This window comes from Necator americanus, chromosome II (genome assembly GCF_031761385.1).
Source record: "Necator americanus strain Aroian chromosome II, whole genome shotgun sequence".
In the NCBI taxonomy this organism is placed as follows: Eukaryota; Metazoa; Nematoda; class Chromadorea; order Rhabditida; family Ancylostomatidae; genus Necator; species Necator americanus.
In genome coordinates, this window is record NC_087372.1 from 4,571,042 (window position 1) to 4,591,730 (window position 20,689).

General features: G+C 40.5%; 2 protein-coding genes across 4 annotated transcripts in view; both read left to right on the plus strand.

The window, feature by feature from the left end:
• Window positions 1-15,293, plus strand: part of RB195_016848 (uncharacterized protein) — a gene marked incomplete at both ends in the record, with an annotated part of 76,481 nt that extends 61,188 nt beyond the window's left edge. Inside the window, 19 exons of one of the 3 annotated variants that reach the window (XM_064183576.1) lie at window positions 1,562-1,625; window positions 1,688-1,770; window positions 1,840-2,008; window positions 2,115-2,253; window positions 3,507-3,579; window positions 4,188-4,302; window positions 4,529-4,635; window positions 4,844-4,908; window positions 6,130-6,325; window positions 6,935-7,015; window positions 7,081-7,146; window positions 9,345-9,461; window positions 9,530-9,679; window positions 11,275-11,437; window positions 11,607-11,752; window positions 11,910-12,028; window positions 13,016-13,139; window positions 14,152-14,268; window positions 14,339-14,461. In XM_064183576.1, the coding sequence (XP_064039460.1) occupies window positions 1,562-1,625; window positions 1,688-1,770; window positions 1,840-2,008; window positions 2,115-2,253; window positions 3,507-3,579; window positions 4,188-4,302; window positions 4,529-4,635; window positions 4,844-4,908; window positions 6,130-6,325; window positions 6,935-7,015; window positions 7,081-7,146; window positions 9,345-9,461; window positions 9,530-9,679; window positions 11,275-11,437; window positions 11,607-11,752; window positions 11,910-12,028; window positions 13,016-13,139; window positions 14,152-14,268; window positions 14,339-14,461 (2,217 nt within the window). Of the gene's footprint in view, window positions 1-1,561; window positions 1,626-1,687; window positions 1,771-1,839; window positions 2,009-2,114; window positions 2,254-3,506; window positions 3,580-4,187; window positions 4,303-4,528; window positions 4,636-4,843; window positions 4,909-6,129; window positions 6,326-6,934; window positions 7,016-7,080; window positions 7,166-9,189; window positions 9,270-9,344; window positions 9,462-9,529; window positions 9,680-10,032; window positions 10,069-10,605; window positions 10,643-11,106; window positions 11,214-11,274; window positions 11,438-11,606; window positions 11,753-11,909; window positions 12,029-13,015; window positions 13,140-14,151; window positions 14,269-14,338; window positions 14,462-15,147; window positions 15,196-15,246 lie in introns of those variants that run through there. The other 2 variants (XM_064183577.1, XM_064183578.1) reach the window with 2 other exon arrangements.
• A 9-nt stretch (window positions 15,294-15,302) lies between these two features.
• RB195_016850 (uncharacterized protein) lies at window positions 15,303-20,302 on the plus strand (the record flags this gene model as incomplete). The annotated part of the gene is made up of 5 exons (XM_064183581.1): window positions 15,303-15,351; window positions 16,913-17,051; window positions 18,199-18,271; window positions 20,126-20,197; window positions 20,255-20,302. The coding sequence occupies 5 exons, from the start codon at window positions 15,303-15,305 to the stop codon at window positions 20,300-20,302; spliced, it is 381 nt and encodes a 126-aa protein (XP_064039462.1).
• Between the last annotated feature and the right edge of the window lie 387 nt (window positions 20,303-20,689).

The window sequence follows — 20,689 nt, forward strand, 5'->3', positions numbered from 1 at the left end:
GCCATCACATCGCGAAAAAGACTTCCCAAAAAATTCTGGAGCTCGGATGGGAAGTTCCACCGCACCCACCGTACAACGCGGACCCGGATCTAAGCGATTACAACCTCTTCCGATCGCTACAGCATTACCTGGAAGAGAAGAGCTACGATGATCGTGACCACCTCGAAAATGACCTTCGAGCTTCCTGATCTTCCTCGCTTCCAAGTCGTCGGAGTTCTACGCCAAAGGAATCCGTGATCCTGTGAGACGTTGGCAGAAAGTTGTTAATGTTGATGGAAATTATTTCGTCAAATAATAAAATGTTGTTAAAAAGTTGTGTTGTTTTGAAATTTTGCCGTATTTCGGCAGATACTTTCCGAACACCTTAATATAGCGTAGTCCACTTTTCAAACTTTAATACGATACACTAGCTTCTTTTCTAATAATTGGTATAAAGCCAACATTTCACTGTGATGTTTCATTTCATTATGATGTTCGAGAGTTGTTGAGGTTCGACCTGTTCCAGTGTTTATCTCACTCTGTAACTAAGGAATTATCTTTGCGTCCCTTATTTGAAAAATCCATTTCCAAAGATTGACGCAGCTAAATTATGAAGTGAAAATACTACGTCAATGAATGACAATTTCCAGAAATATCCAAATATCGACATTTTATGTGGGAACACCCACACCTGCAAATGAAGTATTGTTGCTGTTAGTTGTCGTCTAGGTCAAAACCATTTGTGACTTGGTGTGGTTGCGTAAGCGTGGGGCTTGCAGCTGCGCGATAGAGCCAGCGGTTGTGATTAAAGGCATCACTCCACGAATCTGAGGTGGTACGGATTTCAGGTAGAGTATTCGTATACGGGATAGTAGATTATGGATTGCCGGGTGATTCCGTCCATTTATTCCTAATTCTCGTAAAAAATGGCCCGGAAGATACGGCTTCGGGCGTTCCGGCGCCCTATTTTCTCCCCCTCTCCATAATCTACTATCCCGTATACGAATACTCCACCTGAAATCTGTACCACCTCGTGGGATGATGCCTTTAAGTTGAGATCATGGTCAGCTCCATTCGGACTGCAGAGAAAAGTGTGCTCAGCAGTGGTCTCATGGTCCAATCGATGATCTCTACAACCCATTTCTCATAATGCTGTGGGAACAAGTAATTTGGGAGTAAAGAGAATACCTTTCATTCAACTGTTTGCAGCGAGTAACAGTTTTTCGTTGACTCCAAGTGTACTTACAGGTAGTTTTCCGCCTCTTTCTAAAGTGAAATTAACGTAGCTTATTTGATGGATTTCAAATCCTTTCCCTCTCTTGACACTAGACCACGTCCTAGAGATGTAGCATTTCTTTCAAAAATACCTAGTTACTAGTAGCAGAAAAGGACAGAGGTGATGTTTTCTGCACTAAGCTCTGCTGCAGATGTCTACTCATCTTTTGTCTTATTTCATCTCTCGTCTTATCCTATTATTTAGTGAAAATAAATTACAAAGATGTGCCTCTACATTCATTCCTCTATACAAAAAAGAACAGTTTTTCATAATTTCGAAGCTTCAACTAATTCTAAACTCTTTAAGGAAATTGTGGGGAAGAATCCTATGGTATGGTGCATACAAGATGTTGACATTATTTGGAGACAAAGTATGTTGCCGCTCATAAACTACCATATCCATCACTCAAAATTACTCATACTTCCTGCTCAGCTCGGTCTGCTGCGGGGGCTAACACACCTGCTCTCTCCAAAAAAGCGGAGTATGTCAAAAAACATATGATTGCTGTAACAAATGTGAGTCCCTCTGCTAACGTTCCCACGTTTAGTCCAGTCCGACAAGTCACTGTCTGTGGTAACTTTCAGAATGGAAGACTTCCGCAGAAAAGAGAAGTGGATTATGACAAACCTCTGCACATTCGTGTGCAAGAATTATTCCAGTATGATTTAGTTATAATGATTGGAACAGATAGTGATGTAACTAAGGTGGTGAGCCGCCTACCAAGCAGTGTTGGCGATCTTTGTTTATACATAGGTGAGTTTGTTGCCTCTTAGAAGAGTAACAACGTTTCAGAGCGCATGGCACTCGTTGTGTTTTTGAATGTGATCTCAGCAGAGGACTTTAAGTCAGCAATTTTCAGACGGGAAAGCAAACACATCTCTTGCGTACAAACTTCTTGAGAGCACACACCTCTCACCGAAGTCAACGCTTTTCAAATACGAAGCCAAAGATGTAAAAAAACGCATCGCTAAAACAATTGATCTCGTGCTCTATCATTGGTAAGTTGCTAAGAATTATGTATAGTAGTGTGAAAACGACGTGAAGCTATGCTGCCCAAATGAGGTTCACCTTCAAAAAATATTTCTGCTGAGCGAAAACGTTGATACCAAAGATAAACCCTTGTTTTTTTGTTTTAAAGTTTTTTTAGCCCTTCATATCTGGTCATATCTGCGCCTTGCTTTTCACCCTTATGACTCCTCCGCATGCCTATTTCCTTTTTAGTTTGCCTCATGTTTGTAGCATGCCGTTCTCAGAAAGTTGGAACACGCACAGAAACGGGTGCTCGAATGGTAGCAGAAGGTTTTCGTGATCTGACATCATTCTTTAATAACTGTTTATAGAAAGCAGGAGGAAAACCCATATTTCGCGTGATACTTTTTAATTTTGTCTACAATATATTGGTGAGGAGTGTTTGTAGCTGAAGTTCGAATGTTCTCCAAATGTAGAACTGCCGCGTTTAGGAAGAAGAGTATGAAATCTTTCGCTTTTAGTTATAATATAAAATAAGTAAGAAAGATTGCTGGAGATACACAGGTCAAATTTCATAGAAAACGGCACTAATATTAATTTCCGTTGATCGTTGAAGGCGAGCAAAGCAAACACCACAGAAAGTCTGAAGTCCGGCTTTAGCCGGACGCTCATACTGGTATATAATAACAAGCTTATTGTGTTACGTGTGTGCGTCTGTGTATGTGTGTATCTCAGTCAAGAAATTTCAAAAAGAGAGGGAGACGGATACCAAGGCGTCGGTTTGGTGCGGTGCAACCCCAACGCGGTAAAGTTGAGCGAGATGGGTCCTACGGCATCGAAATTGTGCGCCGGAGCTGGATAACTGTAAAATGGGATGCGACGGGACGTGATTTTACGTAATTCACGTGATTTCATGTTAGCACTTCGTTCCTTGCTAGTAGTTGAGAACGGAGGAAACTGATACTTCGAATAATGTTTCCGAATTGTGGAGGTTTGAGAGGAACATAGATGTAAAATCAAGTTTGGTTGTTCTCCAAATATAGAACTGACCGTTTAGGGAAAAACAATAAAATCATTCATTTATGCATAAATTTTTGGGTAGAAAATTGAAGAAAGCGTTGATAGAAGAAAGCAATTCTAATTTTACAAAAAATGTCGCTACTGTTATCTCTTATTGATCGGCGAAGGCGAGCGAAGCGAGCACCAAAAAAACCTGAAGTCCGGCTTTAGCCGGACGTTCAGGCTGGTAATACTATAATGAATAATAACACATAACATCCAGGCCAAGCGAGCGACTTCCGAAGGACTTCAGCGAACTGCTGCGATTAATGACTCTGTGCAACGGCAGAAAAGTGGTACGTTATCAATGTTTCCACTTTATTTGTGCAAAGTCTTTGTTTGATAAGGATAAACAGTTTCTTGTTAGATCACCGAATGCTTCCACTCTGATTTGGGTCTACACGGAGGATATTTTGTAGTTATGCAAAAAACACATTGATAAGTTGCGAGTTGTCTAGATTTCGCTGCGACGCTTCTGTTAGCAGTACCAAAGTTTGTCACAAGAATTAAAAGAAAGGCTAATAATTATACCAACATTGTTTTTTTCTTTTGCCAACGAGATTCTAGTGAAACTTCATTTGCGGCCGGACGTTTCGACTCGTCTTCTTATCTTTGTCGAAGGACTGAGAAGGGGTATTTAACGCTCTGCACGTATAATCAAATTCCTCATTCCTCCTAACCAGGCCTCGATATAGTTACAAAAACACATTCTAGCCAATTTCATATCTTTGATAAAAACGGAACGCAGATCGCCACGTTAGCCTGTGAATAATTTTTCACCAGAATTTGGTTGGCAAAACAATAGAAAGTGGGTTCAGTTTAAAATGTCGGTGGCATTAAGAAGAGAGAGGTTGAAGATTTTCTTGGCTTTTTTCTAACTGAAATATTTTTTTTTTGCTTTGAGGTATGCACAAGCATTAGGAGAAAAGAAGTGTTCTCATTGCTGTATCTAGTTCATGGAATTATTTTGTCAGCCAAAGAATCTTTAACTACGATTGAAGTCTTTCGATTACATTCAGGTTAGTTATCTCACTTTTTTCTTGTTGACAATTATTCCGGTCCATCCTGTGATGGAATCAATCTTACCGCTGCTGTTGAATTTAAAAGTGTAGCAAATAGCAACTCGCTTTCTACTGTGGCATTTGAATTATTGACGGAACTCTCGCACAGAATTAACTCGTAGAACGATTGAATTATATTCGGGTGGTGAAGAGAAGAGTAATTGATCATCAATATATTTTATAGAATTGTGCAACGGAGCACCACTCGATCGTCATGAGATGTTATATGTGATGAGATTAATGCTTGACTGGGCTAGATGTGCTAAATGTCTTCCCGAAAACCTTAAAAAAGTGGGTACTTTGTCCTATTGTGGTAGAGTAATTAATATGTATTCCTTGATTTCTGCACTAAAAAACGGTAGCATCAACTGTCCAAAATTCTGTTTACAAACGAAATTATTTTGCATGAAGCACCTCCACTATAACAGTATTAAACTGATTGAAATGAAAAACAAGAATGAAAAATTGAACAAATGCTGTTGACAGTGTTGATTTTTAGGATCATTCACGGTGGTGTCAGATATACGATCAAATGTCAGCGTTCTCTAGAAGACGTGCGAACATGTGAGTTTTTGACTATTTTCTCCTGAAAGTAGTTAGTTCCAGTTCAAGAAATCGTACTGTTAGGGCCGACATGACTTTGTGATAAAACATATAAACTAGTACGTTCCTATTGAGCCCCACACTCGCATCGGGCTACACTAGCTGGAGTGGATTTCATCGCGAGCGCAACCATTTGTGCAACTACACAAGCAGTCAGGTCATTTTTACTCGACTGTGTTATGTTCTAATAGAATTTCTTCCCCCCCCCCCCCCCTATAAACTCATCCATTGTCATCATTGTCAACAACTCATTGTCATTTCTTTCACTTGTTCACTTTCGCATGTTACTAATATCTGAGAAGGTGAAAACAGAGTATTCGTCTCGTATAAGCTCGTATAAGCTGAATTCTTTTTGAGGCGATTCCTCTTTGTTCCCAGAATTAGTTCCAGAAAGTTTACTGAAAGATGATTATCACGCTAACATGGAAATTACAGCTCTAAAAAGTTTGCATTTTTTTTACTTCTTCCCCGGTCTTATGTGACACCCCCTGAGGTAGTGGTCTGCCTCTCTGACCCACCGATCCAATGTTGCAGTCTGCTGCATCGACAGGACATCGGCGCTGGGGTTAGATGTTGAAAGGTGCATGCGCTGTTACAATGCGCTACTAAAAGTGAGCAGAGCGGCGCCTAATTTTACGGTTTCCAAACAACTAACTAAACTAACTTGGTACATCTGCTTATGCGGTGAGAACTTGGTAAATTCTATTTCCTGATTGGACTCAGGAACGGTCCTGCAGCGAGAGCAACCGCCTACAAAATCACCAATACCACGAGCCAGGTCGTGTTTACGAGATTGTTGCCATATGATACATTAATGCGATGCTGTTTCGTAGCTCTACTGAGAGTGGACAAAGCTGATGCTCTTTGTTCACGGTCTTTTCGAAACGAAAGATTGACCTGGCTTGTTGTGCGTCTGTTTATGCAAAACGCAGCGAAGATTTTCTCAGTTCCGTGTCTCAAATGGGGCTGGTAACGGTCCCACACCAAGTGCAACCATCTACGCGTTTTCGGCACAAGTTAGGTCATATTCTTTTTATGAGGATTTTACAGTATAGTGCATTCCTGCTGTCAAAAATTCAGTTTTTCTTTTACGGATTTGAACTACCGTATTATGGGCTTTTGCAAAACGTCAGGCAACGGCACCTACACATCGCTATACATTTATAAAATGTTTGCGTTAAGAATCAACATACATCCTGTTCAACTTGTACGCTTGGATGAACCTGGACTGGTGGAAGTTCAAGTAGAGGAGGCAGTGAAGCAAGTTAACAGCTTCTCTGAGAGGCCGTACGCACCAGTGTCGGACGCTTTTCGAAGAAAGTCAAATGACGAAATAAAACGAGAAATGAATCGTCTACCTTTTGGCGAAATGACCAGGGTTGGATTACTTTTCATATTCCTAGTGCTTCATTTATTTTTCATTGATGTGGTACATAGTTTTACTGAGCAAGTCGCAACAAATGACAAAGGATTTCTGAATACATTGGAATTTGAATTACGTAGACTAATAGAAGAACTGCTCAAAACATTTCATTTCAACATTCTCAAAACATTTCACTCCCGGTGCATATACGGATTATCGTGGGTTCAATTCGATTCCACTAAATTGGTCAAGGGATTTGGTGTGTTTCTATCTTCTTGAGAGGTTATCCTTTGCAAAGATGTTGATTCTGCCTCATTTGAATATAGACTCCGAGAAAACCTGACCATTTCGGGAATTTTTTCAATTGGTATACCTCCGCCCTTTACAAAATAAGGCTCTCACTATTTCTGAGCCCAGAGTTTGCCACTAACGTAAAAGAAGAAAACTGCGCCAAAAAATTATACACAGACTTCCAGTTAAACATAAAAATTCCATTGAAAGTCTCGAAAAACATATGAGTACTACTAGTGTTGGTTATTGTGAATTAGAATGTACAGCCAGGATATTACTTAGCAAGAACCTAACAAGAATTAAATGCAATTTTAGTGAGCCAAAGTTGTTCAGAGCGTTTACGAGCCCGTAGAACAGGTGACCGGTAACAATGAAGATTTTTGGACTCAACGCGGCACACAGACGATGGATCAGGTGCGCCAGATGTTTCTGATGCTGTGGTGTCTGATCATTCCAGTAACCTTAGCTGATGTATTCAGAGTAAAACGACTGAGAAGTCCGATGATAAGGTCACGAAATCCCAAATCAGTAATTTGAGAAGTCTTGTGAGAAGTATCGCAGCCGGTATTAGATGAATCAATAGAATCAATAACGTGATAGAAACAAACATTTGTCTCCTTCAGTTCAATGAAGATTGCTTAAGATTGTCTTGTTACGGCTTAATTGTTACCAATATGAAGTTAACAAAATATCCGGGCACTTGAAAGTAGAAAAATCAATTCATTCAATTTTCGTGTGTCCTTGACTCAACTTTTTCCTTCTCGCAATGTGTTCAATAGTTGATTTAAAAATCTAAAGACATGGGAGTAAAATAGCCACAACTGCGACACTAACTACCTTTAATTACTTTGACTACGTTTAACTTTTTTAGAGTTATTCCTAGCTTTGCGGGATCTGACACAAAGATATTTGCCCACAAACGTGATCAGCTAAAATGGAAAGAGATTGCAATGATAGAAAAATATACCTAATAAAAGAAAAAGAGAGGAGGAGAGAAGTAGACAATTTACTTTACCTCAATTTAGCTGCGGACTTCCGTTGGCGTTATCCATGCCAGATTATTTCTGCTGGAATGTGCGACCACATACAAGAAATAATTACCGAATTTAGGATTGTTCGATCTTGGAATAGTTTTGTAACACGACCTGAATCATTTCTTAATGGACATAGACTGAACAACAATGGGAGCATATAAATATGCATAGCCCTTTTGAATCAATTATTTATTTTTTGATTAGTCTTCTCTTGAAAATTTGACCAACTAAACTGACTCATCAGTACCACAAATCCATAGAGATATCCTAAAAGAATATGCTTCATTTCTTGCATATAAATAACTGCAAAAAAGAGGCAGCAATTCTCATCATGTTATAGATTTCGTTTGTATATCTTTCAACAAACATTTTGAAGTGAATCGACAAGGCATATCGAGGTCATCGCTTATTTCCGATAACTCGATCAATATTTGACTAACTCCGAATGGCTTCGCTATGGCAAAAAGTTGGCCAAAACTAACCAAACAGCTATCTTTTGATAGAGTTGAGCTTTTCCATCACCGTTGATGTCACATCTTCGATCCGAAAGAACGATGATCACAATCCTTCCTACTTTGTTTTGTCATTTTGATTTCCAATCGAAATGGTGTCACTCGGCTGTAATTTGTGTGTTGGATTCAATAGAAAAGATAAGAAGGAAAAAACAGTAGAATCCAAATTGCTCGGAAATCATCATTTATTACGAACAAAAAATTTTTCATGGCTTTTCCGACTGCGTGCGATCGTAAACATCGAAAACATAGCCCAACATTCTCGAGTTATATAATTGGTAAAAAAGTTATTTTCTTCTGAAAGTAGAATAACAAAAAGGTATAAAAAGTGCAGTTTAACTATCATTAACTGTGACGATTACTATTTTTGAAACTTGTTAGGAATTAGACGAATTTAAGTGATGCAGAATTGAGACCACATGCACAGAATACAGGACAACCTTTGAAGTGGATCTAGATGGATCGATCCTTGCGCGAAATGACTCTAGATCAAGCTATTTTTGCTGAACTAGATTCTTGCCGAGATTTTTCTGAGAGTTTTCGACCTGGTCCAGATTCAACAGCCATTTCAGTGGACAACAGTTGCACTATTTTCTTTTGTGTGAGCAGCATGATGAGTGAGAGGTAGACGAAGTCCCTCTGTTAATTTCTCCGCCTCGGCCGTAATCCTTTTCATAACCATACCTCTAGCTACCAAATAAAACCAACATTTATAATTCAGCATTAAACTAATCGACAAGCTTTTGAATATGAATATCCGTCGAATATCAAAATTCGCTATATTCTGCAGTGTGCTACTATCATACTTCTTCATAATATGCATCCATTACAGAACAACTGAAATGAAACTTGAAGGTGATTTGGAATTATTCCACTTTGGCAATTTTAATTTAACTATTCAAGCGATAAGAAAAAAGTCTGCTGTATAAAACTTAACGAATCTTGACAAGAACATATATTTTGATGAAGTTGGGTGCATTTTACGGATTTTAGAACATTTGGAATGCTTGTGAGACTCTGGATCAATTGGTTGCTATTTTAGGAAAAGAAAAATTACGGGACGAGCACAAAATTGAGACCAATACAGGACAAATGTTCGGTGGATTCGTGTTTGAGTCATATGCAAGCGGATGCATTATTTTATAAAGACATCAAGCCAGTTCATCTCACAATTGTTCTTATGCAATAATATTCCAGAGACGGAGGTGCAATGTGGGTCCACAACCGAAAGTATCCGCCGATTTCCACCCAGTTTTTCAAAGAAAACCAGAAACGTGGCACGTTGATTGCCAAAGAATACTAAAAAATGATGAGGTATTCGATGTCCTAGAAAATCTCTAGGAAGATGAAGGAGTTTTCTTGAAAATTAGATTCTTTTTCAGGAGTACATAAATAAAATCAGCAGAAGTCGACCAAAACTTCGTAAATGTAGCTACGACATGAGTTGTGAGAGCATCCGTGCACGTGTTCTTCCTCCCAAGCAAGTTGATCGCCTCAGATTTGGAGTAGCCTATGCTCGGATTGTTTATGAGGTAATAAGCGCGATTGCTCATAGGAGAGAGCGGATAGAGTGGTTGTAATGGGTAATCAGTACAGCTGATAGTAATAATAGTGATATCTGGTAACTTATAGCACAACTGACTGATAGAATGGAACGGATAGAGTGGTTGGCGTGGATAAGTTCTTTCTTTGTTTTTTTTTTTGGAGGGAGGAGGGGAGCGAGGGAGTGGAGGGTGTTCTGATCAGGATCGTAGTTTCTTGATGATTTTACCAAATAAGTCGTTTTTACAACAGTTTTTTCACATTTTCCAATTGGTACTCTTCTTCTCACTATTCAATCACTTTTTTCTGTTTGCTTGAAGTTAGTTTCCGCTTTCTATTGCAGAGGTTCAGAGGAGACTGGTATCTGGAAAAGAAATAGATCGTCTAGGTAGTCGTCTATTATGAGCCTCTATATCTCTTTTTTCTTGTTTCATTTTAAATTAGAACCGCAGTGGTTTATTAACACGCATTTGGTTTATGTAATGAGTTGTACTGATCGAACGCTATGCGGAATCACTATCATCGCTCTTCGAGGCATTCCTGAAATGAAGAAATTGGTCCAAGAGGTGTGAAGGTTGTCCTGGATGATGTGGTTGGCCTTGATTGGTTCATTAACTGTGCATGGCTGTGCTGACTTCTTACGATTACGTTATACGTCACCTTAACAAAAATAACATAGGCATACATTTAGATAACAAATATAAACAGCTATTAATCTAACCCTGTTGTAAACTTTAAAAATTAGTTCAGATGGGTGTGAATTAGAAGATTTCATTAGCGCTCAATTCATTTTCGTAGATTTTAGAATTATATATTTATTGAAGACGAGCTCAGATCTAGTTATCATTACCAAAACCATTTCTGTTACTTCATCGACAAAAAAGCGGACAATAGTTTTGTTGCGGATATTCACCGGATGGGAAGATGCTTCTCAAATATATACATAGCAGATAGTAAGTGTATATTACTTCCAGTTTTAAAGGCATCACCCCACGAATCTGAGGTAGTACGAATTTCAGGTGGAGTATTCGTATTCGAGATAGTAGATTAAGGAGAGAAGGGTGATTCCGTCTATTTCTTCCCATTTGCCGTAAAAAAACGGCCCGGAAGATACGGCTTCGAGTGTTCCGGTGCGCTATTTTCTGCGACGAGTCCGATTGGAGCGCGCCAGCCGTGTGCACACGCCGCATCTTCCGGGCCGTTTTTTACCCCAATTAGCAAGAAATGGACGGAATCGCCCAGTTCTCTATAATCTACGATCCCGTATACGAATATTCCGCCTGAAATTTGTGCCACTCCAGATTCGTGGTATGCTGCCTGTAAGTCTACTTGGGCTAACTTCTTCATTCATACGGTTCGATTGTGCTGTTTGAAATCTAGGGAACTCACTTTCTATCATACTCATAAGTAATTGCAGAACAACTGAGTATTGATAGCTCAGGACACTTCATTAATTTTGCTTATCAAGAATGTTTGAAAATTCTCGTTCGAGTGGATGGATGGCGATACTTACTTTTATTACAGGTGGACATATATTCAACCTACCTGTGTAAACTGTAAGATCTTTCAGAAACCTCTTTTCCAGAACTACGACCTCGTAATCAAATCAGTGAAGGAAACGGTTGAAATTTATGAGATGTTGAACGGCGTTAACGACGTTGCGATTCGTTATTGTTCAGATATTAGATGTTCGCAAGTTGCAGATCAACACAGATGGGACGCAAAAAGTCTTCATATTTTCAAGAACGGTTTGTACTTTGATTTCTTAGATCTGTTTCTTCCGTGTTTTTTTCCTCGGAGACTACTTGAATTTTTAGAGGAATGTGCATTCTAAAGCAGAACTTAGTATTATAATTTTGCACATTTTCAAACCCCACCACAGATCAGTTTCCACGAGTTCGCAAAGCCATTTTTTAGAATCTGCTGCTACGAGATCCCAGCTTAATGCGAAGTTTAATTTTGCAAAAGGTTCAGCGCAAGCATCTTTATCTCGAGCAGCCGTTGAATGGATGGTGAATACTGTTAACCTCACGAGACTTCTCTATCAGCTTAATAGAAAAGAGGTATATTCTCAAAATAATTTGCAAAAACTGCTCGACACAGAGTCGAGTCAGTGATCAGTGACGAAAGGGTAGATATATGTCTTATGTGCCTACCTCGAGATCCGACTTGACTGCGGCTCACTTTGCTAAGATACTTGGATTGTTGTGATGCGTTCAGACTTACGGCGTTGATGAGTTGTTAATACCATCGCTACAAGTAAGCGACGATCTTGATATGCCAGGACGATTCACCTCAAAATGCTTACAAAACGCCATTTTTATTCCGGGGATAACCAGGTTCGTATTTGAGCCTCTTCCATTTCTTATCCACCAAGTAGTAATACCACCACTCTTCTTGCTTTCAGTTATTAAAGAAACTCGCACATGCTGAGCACTTTATTCACATACTCCCTTCGGATACATGAGCGCGTACACACGCGCCCAACTGCAACTGCCTCAGCTTTCTCTTTGACGGCCTCACATGTAGCCCTTACCTCCTTCCTTTCTGGCCCAACATGTGGTTGTCGTAAGCACTTAGAGCAAAGTATTACTAAACTGGAGTTGCTGGAAAACTTGTGGAACAATATAGAGTATCGAGTTTGATAAGATAGGTTGTTAAATAAATTTATATATAGAGTTCATTATACATATCACGAGTTTGAGCATGGCCCCATGGCGTGAAAACGGCGTTTGTTCCAACGAAGTTCGCTATAACGAGCATCGTTGTATACGCTCTTCTCCTCCCAGCAGTCAATTCATTGGTTTTACTTGGATAGACTAAACAGGAGATCTAATTGACCCAGTTGTTCCTCCACCGCTCGTTCGTATACACAGAGACAAGAGTTTAGCCTTTTTCACCTCGTAGAAGCAAACCCCGTTTCCTACGCTTTTTTCAGGACGATAAGGGGACTTGAGCGGTGCCACGCTCATACTCGTCATCTCCACCTTTACCTCTGTATTTTTCCTCCAGTTTCCCAGCAACCTCACTTTCGTTATACCCTGGCTTGGCAGTGGCGAGGCGTAGATTGGGAAATCGAGGTTCGAACCCGAGTGCAACAGAAACTTATATACGGAATGACCCCAGTAAGCACAATAGTAGACGCGCCACCTCCCAGCTGAGAAAAATGAGGTCTGTAATTTCCGAGTAGATCTGTGAAGCGAAGCAGGTCCTTCTTCAGTATCGTCGGGACAAATTGCATTTCATTCTCGCTTTTCCCTCTATAAGTGTTATTTTAATAGAGGATTTGCAATAGAAAATTTTCATATGCTACTAACATTACTCAGGTTTTCGTTCTGGTACAATACGAAGTGTGGGTGTCCATCAGGAACTAGCAGAAATGGCATATGTATCCTCGGAATAGAAGATTTAGAAGTTCTATCCAAAAGCTATAACCTGATTGCGAATAAGGTCAGCGTCCTTTCTTTCTCTTTTTAAAGTGGACAATTTGCCGATGATTGCACCATGACTTGAGCATTCGTTTTGTACTCCACATAAGATACACATGTAGAGGCGCAATATACTGTACCAAAACATTCAACACTTATTTCGACGAAAAAGTCATTAAAGGCATCACCCCACGAATCTGAGGTGGTACGGATTTCAGGTGAAGTATTCGCATACGGGATCGTAGATTAAGGAGAGGGGGTGATTCCGTCCGTTTCTTCCTAATTGCCGTAAAAAACGGCACGAAATGTGCGGCGCCGCACGGGCGCTCCAGTCGAACTCCTTGTAGAAATTAGTGCGCCGAAACGCTCGATGCCATATCTTCACGTTTTCTACGACAATTAGGAAAAAAAGAACGGAATCACGCCATAATCTATGACTCTGTATACGAATACTCCACTGGAAATCCGTACCACTCCAGATTCGTAGGGTGATGCCTTTAAATTATCTTAAGAAGTTTGTAAGGTTTGAAAGATTCTTCGTACAAGTGGAAATCGGGATCAGCGTGTGTAAACAAGTCAGCTGGAAAAGCAGATCTTTAGGCGTTTTATATGCTCTAAGTGTTAAATTTGCAAAAAGAAGATGCCGGAAAAGAGGCGCTCATGATAACTGACTCCCAGTCGATCTGCCATAGGCCTGCTGCGCGGGCACCCGCACTCGCAACGATTGTCGCGTATCTGGGCTCCGCTGCATCCTCCCCCACGACCACACTCCAGAGAATCCAGAAGACAGTAAATTGAAGAGGGAAAAACGGCAAGTTATATTGGAAATACTTTCGGCTGAAATACTTTTCGTGTGAAATATGTGATGTAGACTATTCTCCTATTGACACACAATCCCTTTTCCGCCTTACCTGTGCGAACCGAAAGCGGTTGTTATCGACTACATTACCATCCGATCCTATATGTGTTTTCCAGTTGTAAATTCCTAGATTGAGCAGTTGACATTAGTATAATGTACTCAATCTACATTTTAGGTGCTCCCTACCTTTGATTATGCAGTAGTGGACTGTATTCATGAAATTATCTTTAACAAGACTCATGGAGGTGTAAAACACGTGCTGGATCTGCAACACTACAGAGAATTAGTACATGTTGGTTGACTTCACCAAATTCCACATTAGTTCACACTTTATGTTGCGTGGATATAACTTATGTGTTTAGGTGGAGTTTCACAAGCAACGACTTCGTTCGTACTCTGACGATAAAGTGATATGCGTATCGAACAGTACACGTGCACGCATTTCTGCTCTTAATAAAAAGCGGAGGTGTCCGACTCAAGCCTAAAGAACTCCATTTCCCGTGCTCCTTGTACATAACTGGCCACTGTTCGTTTTGTCTGTTTTTTTTTATAGATTTTTATTTAAATGTGCAGCATCCTGTGGCATGCAAATTCGCAATATTCATGACCTCGGTCTTGTCGGCAGGCTATTGTGGATGAGAAAATATCGGACAGTTTCGCGGTTGTAGCCGCAACTATAATTCTTTTGGGGCAGCAAAAGCATTGAAGAGGATTAGATGTTCGGAAAATCATTGAATTTGTTAAGCAGGCAGACGAAAAATCTATTAAATAGAAGATGTTTAGCATCTTCCCAGATTTTTTCTGAAATAAACCACTTGAAGGCCTTCGAAAACGTTGTTTCTGCCAAGTACGACATCAAAAACGTGGTTCTTCCGCTACAAAACCCGTAATATGAGTTCCTAGCAGCATGTAGATGTATCATTTCGCGCCGCCACTCAGAACCTGTGAAAACACAGACAGACGAAAACACCGAGCAATCTAAATTCTAGTGTCTTTCACTTGAAGTGAGTGGCAGTCCTAAACAAACGAAGGAAGAGTAGATTGATGCAGTATCAGTGTTAACATTCGTCCGCGTTACTCAATTTCTCTGCTCTATCCTTGGTTGTGATAAATCTGGATAACATCATTTACCTGCAACCGATACCTTAATAGCCTACACTTATGCGGTAAGGTTCATTTCTACTGCCAATCTCCACCAGACCTAACACTGCCGTTCTTGGTAATTAAAACCTGGACTGTTTGATTTCAACTCGTAATTGTTCCGCTTTAGAATCAGGAGTGTACATGTTATCTCCTCAACGTCTCTCTAATACTTGAGTAATAACAATGTTCTGTTTTCTGACTTATATTAACCTCTGCAAGGCGGCCAAGTTCAGTAAGTTTAAGTTGAAATTGGTTCCTCATAGTAGCTGGTAGCTGGCTACGGCAGATTTGGTCGGACATTTCCTCTAGCAATTTCAAACCCTCAATGTTTGCAATACGATATTAAAAGAAGTCTTCTGGGAACATATTAATTATTTTTCTTGTATAGATTACAGAGGAATTATGAGAAAATTGCTGGCGTCTAAAAAACGTTGCATTCTTTGAAGTGGTTAATAAAACAACGTAGAGAATCTCAGTAGGAATGAATAAAATATCTTTTTTGAGTTATTTACTTTGAATGGATTCGAACTCTGAATTCGTCCTCACTCCACATACCTACATGCAGACAGTGAGAATAACAAAATTCATACGTTGCAAAAGTTCCGCGACTGTTAAGCGTCAGAGAGTCGTCAGCGTCGTGCCATTTTCTGTGAAATTAGATTCCTGTACTTCTAGCAATCTTTCTCTATCTTTCTATTATAAATAAAAGCGTAAGACTTCATATTTTTTCTAAACACGTCAGTTCTTCATTTGGAGAACATTCAATCTTTAGCTTCAAACACTCCCTACCAATATGTTACAGAAAAATTTTAGAGCATTTCCTGAAGTATGGGTTTTCCTCCTGCTTCCCCTCAACAGTTATCACAGAATAATACAATGATAAATAAATAAAACACATCATACATAAATAATAAATACATAATCCTACTGATGAAGATAAAGTTCCACGACAGATCACGTAAACCCTTTGCTACTATTCGAGCACCCGTTTCCATGCGGGTATTTCATATTCTGAGGAAGGCCTTTTACCAACTTGAAGCAAACGTGCAAGGAAATAGTTATAAAAGTGAAAACCAACGTGGCCACTTCTATGAAACGGCTGCAACATCCCATTAACCTTTTGCGACATGCACACGATATTATTGTGCACATTTCCACGCCGTATGACCCGTTGCAATCAATTTTATAGCGTTCTGGCGCTAGCGCACCAATCCGTCGAAGTGGAACCCGTCGCATCCCTTTTTTCGAATTTCTTGACGCACTGACAAATACACACACATACACACAGACTAAGCTCGTTACTATATAACAACAACATGCTCGTGCTGAACAACTGCAAACACACTCGTATTATATAGTTTTTTTCCCGGCCGTACATCTACGAAGTTGACATGGTGACACTAGAATCGGATTTGCACAAAAGCAAGCACAAAATTGTATTTAAAAAAATCAATTTGGGAGTAGCATAAATTATGCAAATTAGATAAAATAATTATATTAAAGATAAGAGTGTGGCAGTGAGAGCTGAGATAATACTTCGAGTAACTCGGTTGTGAAGATCCTTAGATAATTACCTGTTTGCAGTTTTACAAGGTCCATTCCGGTTCCAGACGGCTGGGTATAAAAAGACCTTCGTTTAACCCCTCTAGGTACGAACTATTAGTACCGTTCGGAACCGCGCGGCCGCGCGGTTCTGGACTCTGCGGGCAGCCTAACAACGTTTTAAAGCGTAATACACTCGTTTCGTTATTGGATGTGATCTCAACACTTGACTTCAAGTCAGAAGTTTCCAGACCGAAAAGCAGACACATCACTTGCACATCAACTCCTCGAGAGCACACACCTCTCACAAAAGTCAACGCTTTTCAAATACGAAGCCAAAGATGTAAAGAAACACGTCACTAAATTAATGGATCTTGTGCACTTTCATTGGTAAGTTTCTGGGACTCATGTTAAAGTAATAATCTCTTTTATCACACGGTACTTGTTTTACCGTCAACCTGGAATTAAACATTTTTGGACTATGACTGTAGCTAACCAAAGTAGAGAGATTTAGAGCACTCGTGAAACAAAGAAAAGGCAGTAGTATTAACGGAGGGTGGTACTTCAGTGATTTGTGGGCTTCTTTCAAGCTGGTTCGCAGCGGGGTTGCCATTTGCACGACTTGCAGTGTAGCGCAGGGCTGACGTAGAGGACACAATACTAACTCCGATATCCTCAAGAACTTTCTAGTTTGTGGTGGGAGATGACTATTTGGCAGCTGGGATCGCATAGATGGTTGACTTTTGCTTTTGCTTTTGCTGGTGAATGTCGACGACAATTTCCATGGATACGCAGAGTTGTGCTGCCCAAAAAGTTGACCTTCAAACAATATTTCTGCAGAGCGAAAACGTAGATAGCGAGGATGAACTGTAGGTTTTGAGATGATGTCCTCTTGGAACACTTTGTATATGTTGCCTAGCTGCGGCATGGGCGAACTAATAAGAGACAATCGCCTGCAATGATCAGTTGAAGTCACTGTTGCTTTACATCGCTACACGCTTACCCCTCGATGTAAATCCTGCAGATACTGCCACTATATTCTAGCATAACCACTGAAGGTAGGTTTCTAAAGAACATTAGGAACAGAAAAGTTTTGTTAAATCAGTGCAACAGAAATTTATATTCTGTTCTTGAATCAAACACAGTCCAAGGATTGGTTGGATTCTTTTTATAAGGCTTTCACGAGTCTCAATTAAAGTTGAATGCATTGGCGCACTCTAAACCGAATAATCTTCGCCAAAGACTACATATCTTGCCCTCTTAGCCATTTATGCGGGAAAAATAGAATTAATCCAACACCTGCAATGTTCACTGTTGCAAACATTTTTTAGAACTTCCTTTTTATTTCAAATCCACAGTTTTGGCATCTACTGATAATAATTTTGCTTTGATTTTCTTTAGGTGTTTCTTTTTCATTTACTTGCAGCTACTACCATCGTAGATATTTGATCGCAAAAGCTAGAGATGTAGAAAAGAAACAAGCTGCGAAAATTTTAAACTCATAATACTATAACGGATAATATAACATAACAAACAGGCCAAACGAGCGACTTCCAGAAGACTTCAACGAATTGTTACAAATAATTACTTTGTGCAGCCGCAGAAAAGTGGTAAGTTATCAAAGTTTTAATCTAATCTCTACAAACATCCTTTCTGGCGAGGATAAACAGTTTCCCCTTACTTCATTAAACTCTCTCATTATATTCCACAGCTGTTCTTTCCCGACTAACTGCGCAATGCAAGTAGTGCAGTTTTTAATCAGCTTTGACGAGTGGAACAACAAATTCGTTGAAAAGCCGAATTTGGGTCTACACTAAGGATATTTTGTGGCTAAGCGAAGAATCCATTAATTAGTTGGGACCAACTCAGATTTCGCTACATAGCTTATGATAGCAACACCGAAGTTTGTAGCAAGAATAGGGAGATAGACTAGTAAAAATAAGTCTTTTTTCAACAATTGTGTTTTACTGCTATCGTTACGTCTTTGAACACTCTTGCGCCAAGAATGTTGGGTATGTTTTTTTGTGCTTCTCTTTTACTCTGACCTCATGCCTGGTCTTTTCAATTGGTCCCATAGGCGTGGATTTACTGTCCGGAACGCTTCGGGCTCATGCGGCAGGAGCTAATGAGAACCCCATAAAGGTTAGGTGCATGTTGTCTTGAGCCACTTCTTTATGGGGCTTGTGTATTAATCTTCGTACAGTACATATCATACGTGCATGCTTACTCTTCATCACGCGCACTCCATTCCAAATTAACATGAGTCTCACCAACCTCTCGCTACGGGCCCAGCAAGTGCAGATCCCCGGACGTACAGGCGGAGCCTGGGCACGGAAGCGTGTGTCCCACGCTGCCAGATAATTGGAAAAAATCCTGGTTACATTTCAAAGCACTTTCTCCTCCTCTTGGGTTGTTATTACTGCTCGAGAGTTACGCTTATTGTGTCGTTAGACTCACATCTCTTCCGTTCCGTCCGCTTTGACAACGATGACAGGATGGATTACTTAACGTAACGGAACTGTGACTTTTATAGTATCAAATGGGCGGAGCACAAAGCGCGCACAATGAAGGAGCGCTGCAGGACCGTGCCACTTCCGCATCCCCTAACGTTTAGATGGAACGCAAAAGTGGTCGCGTTGAGTCCGCAACATTAATATAAAAAATTCCATTAAAAGTGTAGAGAAACAAATGACTAGGCTTAATTTTGGCTACTGTGCCTTGAAGTGCATTGTGAAGATACTACTGAACAAATGTAATAATGTCGTGCCGCGAGTCCGCTCCAAGGAAGAGCGGCGGGCATCGGTGGTAGCACCCGGCGCCGACTGCCCGGATACGGGAGGGCCTGCGTTGGGCTAGCCACCGAATGGCGACCTAGCCCCTCCGGACCCTGCAGGCTCGTGCCCAGGGTCCCATCCCCCTGCCCCGTTCCTCCTTAGAGGGCCTCGGTGCCGCCCCCTGATCCCACCCCCAACCTGTTCACTTGCGGTGATAATGCAGTAAGAGTGGTTATACATAAGTGGCTTTATCCTCATAACGACACTAAACAGCAATGCATATATACACGACATAAACGGCAGAAGAGTATAGGGGCCTGTCCACGGCTCAGTTGTTTGACTCGGGGCGGCAAATGGTATGTGGTTGCGGTTCGGCCCCATGGATAGCCAGCCAGGGTTAGATGGTGTAGTGCTGCATGCGGTGGTGGTGCGGCAATCGATCGAAAAGCACGAGCACGAGTACGAAATTACGGCACTACAAGAAATGACGAAAAGGAACTGGAACCCCGAGTGCTCGGAACCAGCCCGTATATACTGCGGCCGGCGTGGGAGCGCTACCGTAATACATTGCCAATGGCAATGTTTCAGCGCACCGCGTGAGAGAGGGTGCCGGCTGGCTGGGAAAGTCGTGCCGGGCACGACAAGTAATTACTAAAGACAAGGGCTTTAACTTAGTTAATGTTTTCTTAGAGCGCTTACGAACCCACTGATCAGACCAACGAAGACTTCTGGATCCAGGGCTCATCCCAGACGATGGATAAGGTGAGCTGGATGTTTCTGTTGTCGTTTCATTCCAGTGACCTTAGCTGACGTTTTCAGAGTAAAACGACTGAGAAAAGATCACGAAATCCCAAATCAGTAATTTGAGAAGTATTGTGTGAAGTATCGCAGCCAGTAATAAATGAATCAATGAAATCAATAACGTGATAGAAACAAATATTTGTCTCCTTCAGTTCAATGAAGATTGCTTAAGATTGTCTTGTTATACTTAGTTGTTACCAAAATGACGTATCAAATTATCCAGACACTCGTATGATTTCTCTAATTGTTAACTCGCTCAAAAAATTATACGCAGTTGCATGACCAGATAAAAATATACCCCATAGGAAGGTCAGTTCATTCATTTGTCGTGTGTTTTTGGCAAATTTTTTATTTTCCACAAGGTAATAAAAGAGTGATTTAATATTCTATATCCATAAATATAAAGCAGTCACAAGTGCAACATACTTAACTACATTTTGGGGTTAATTGCCA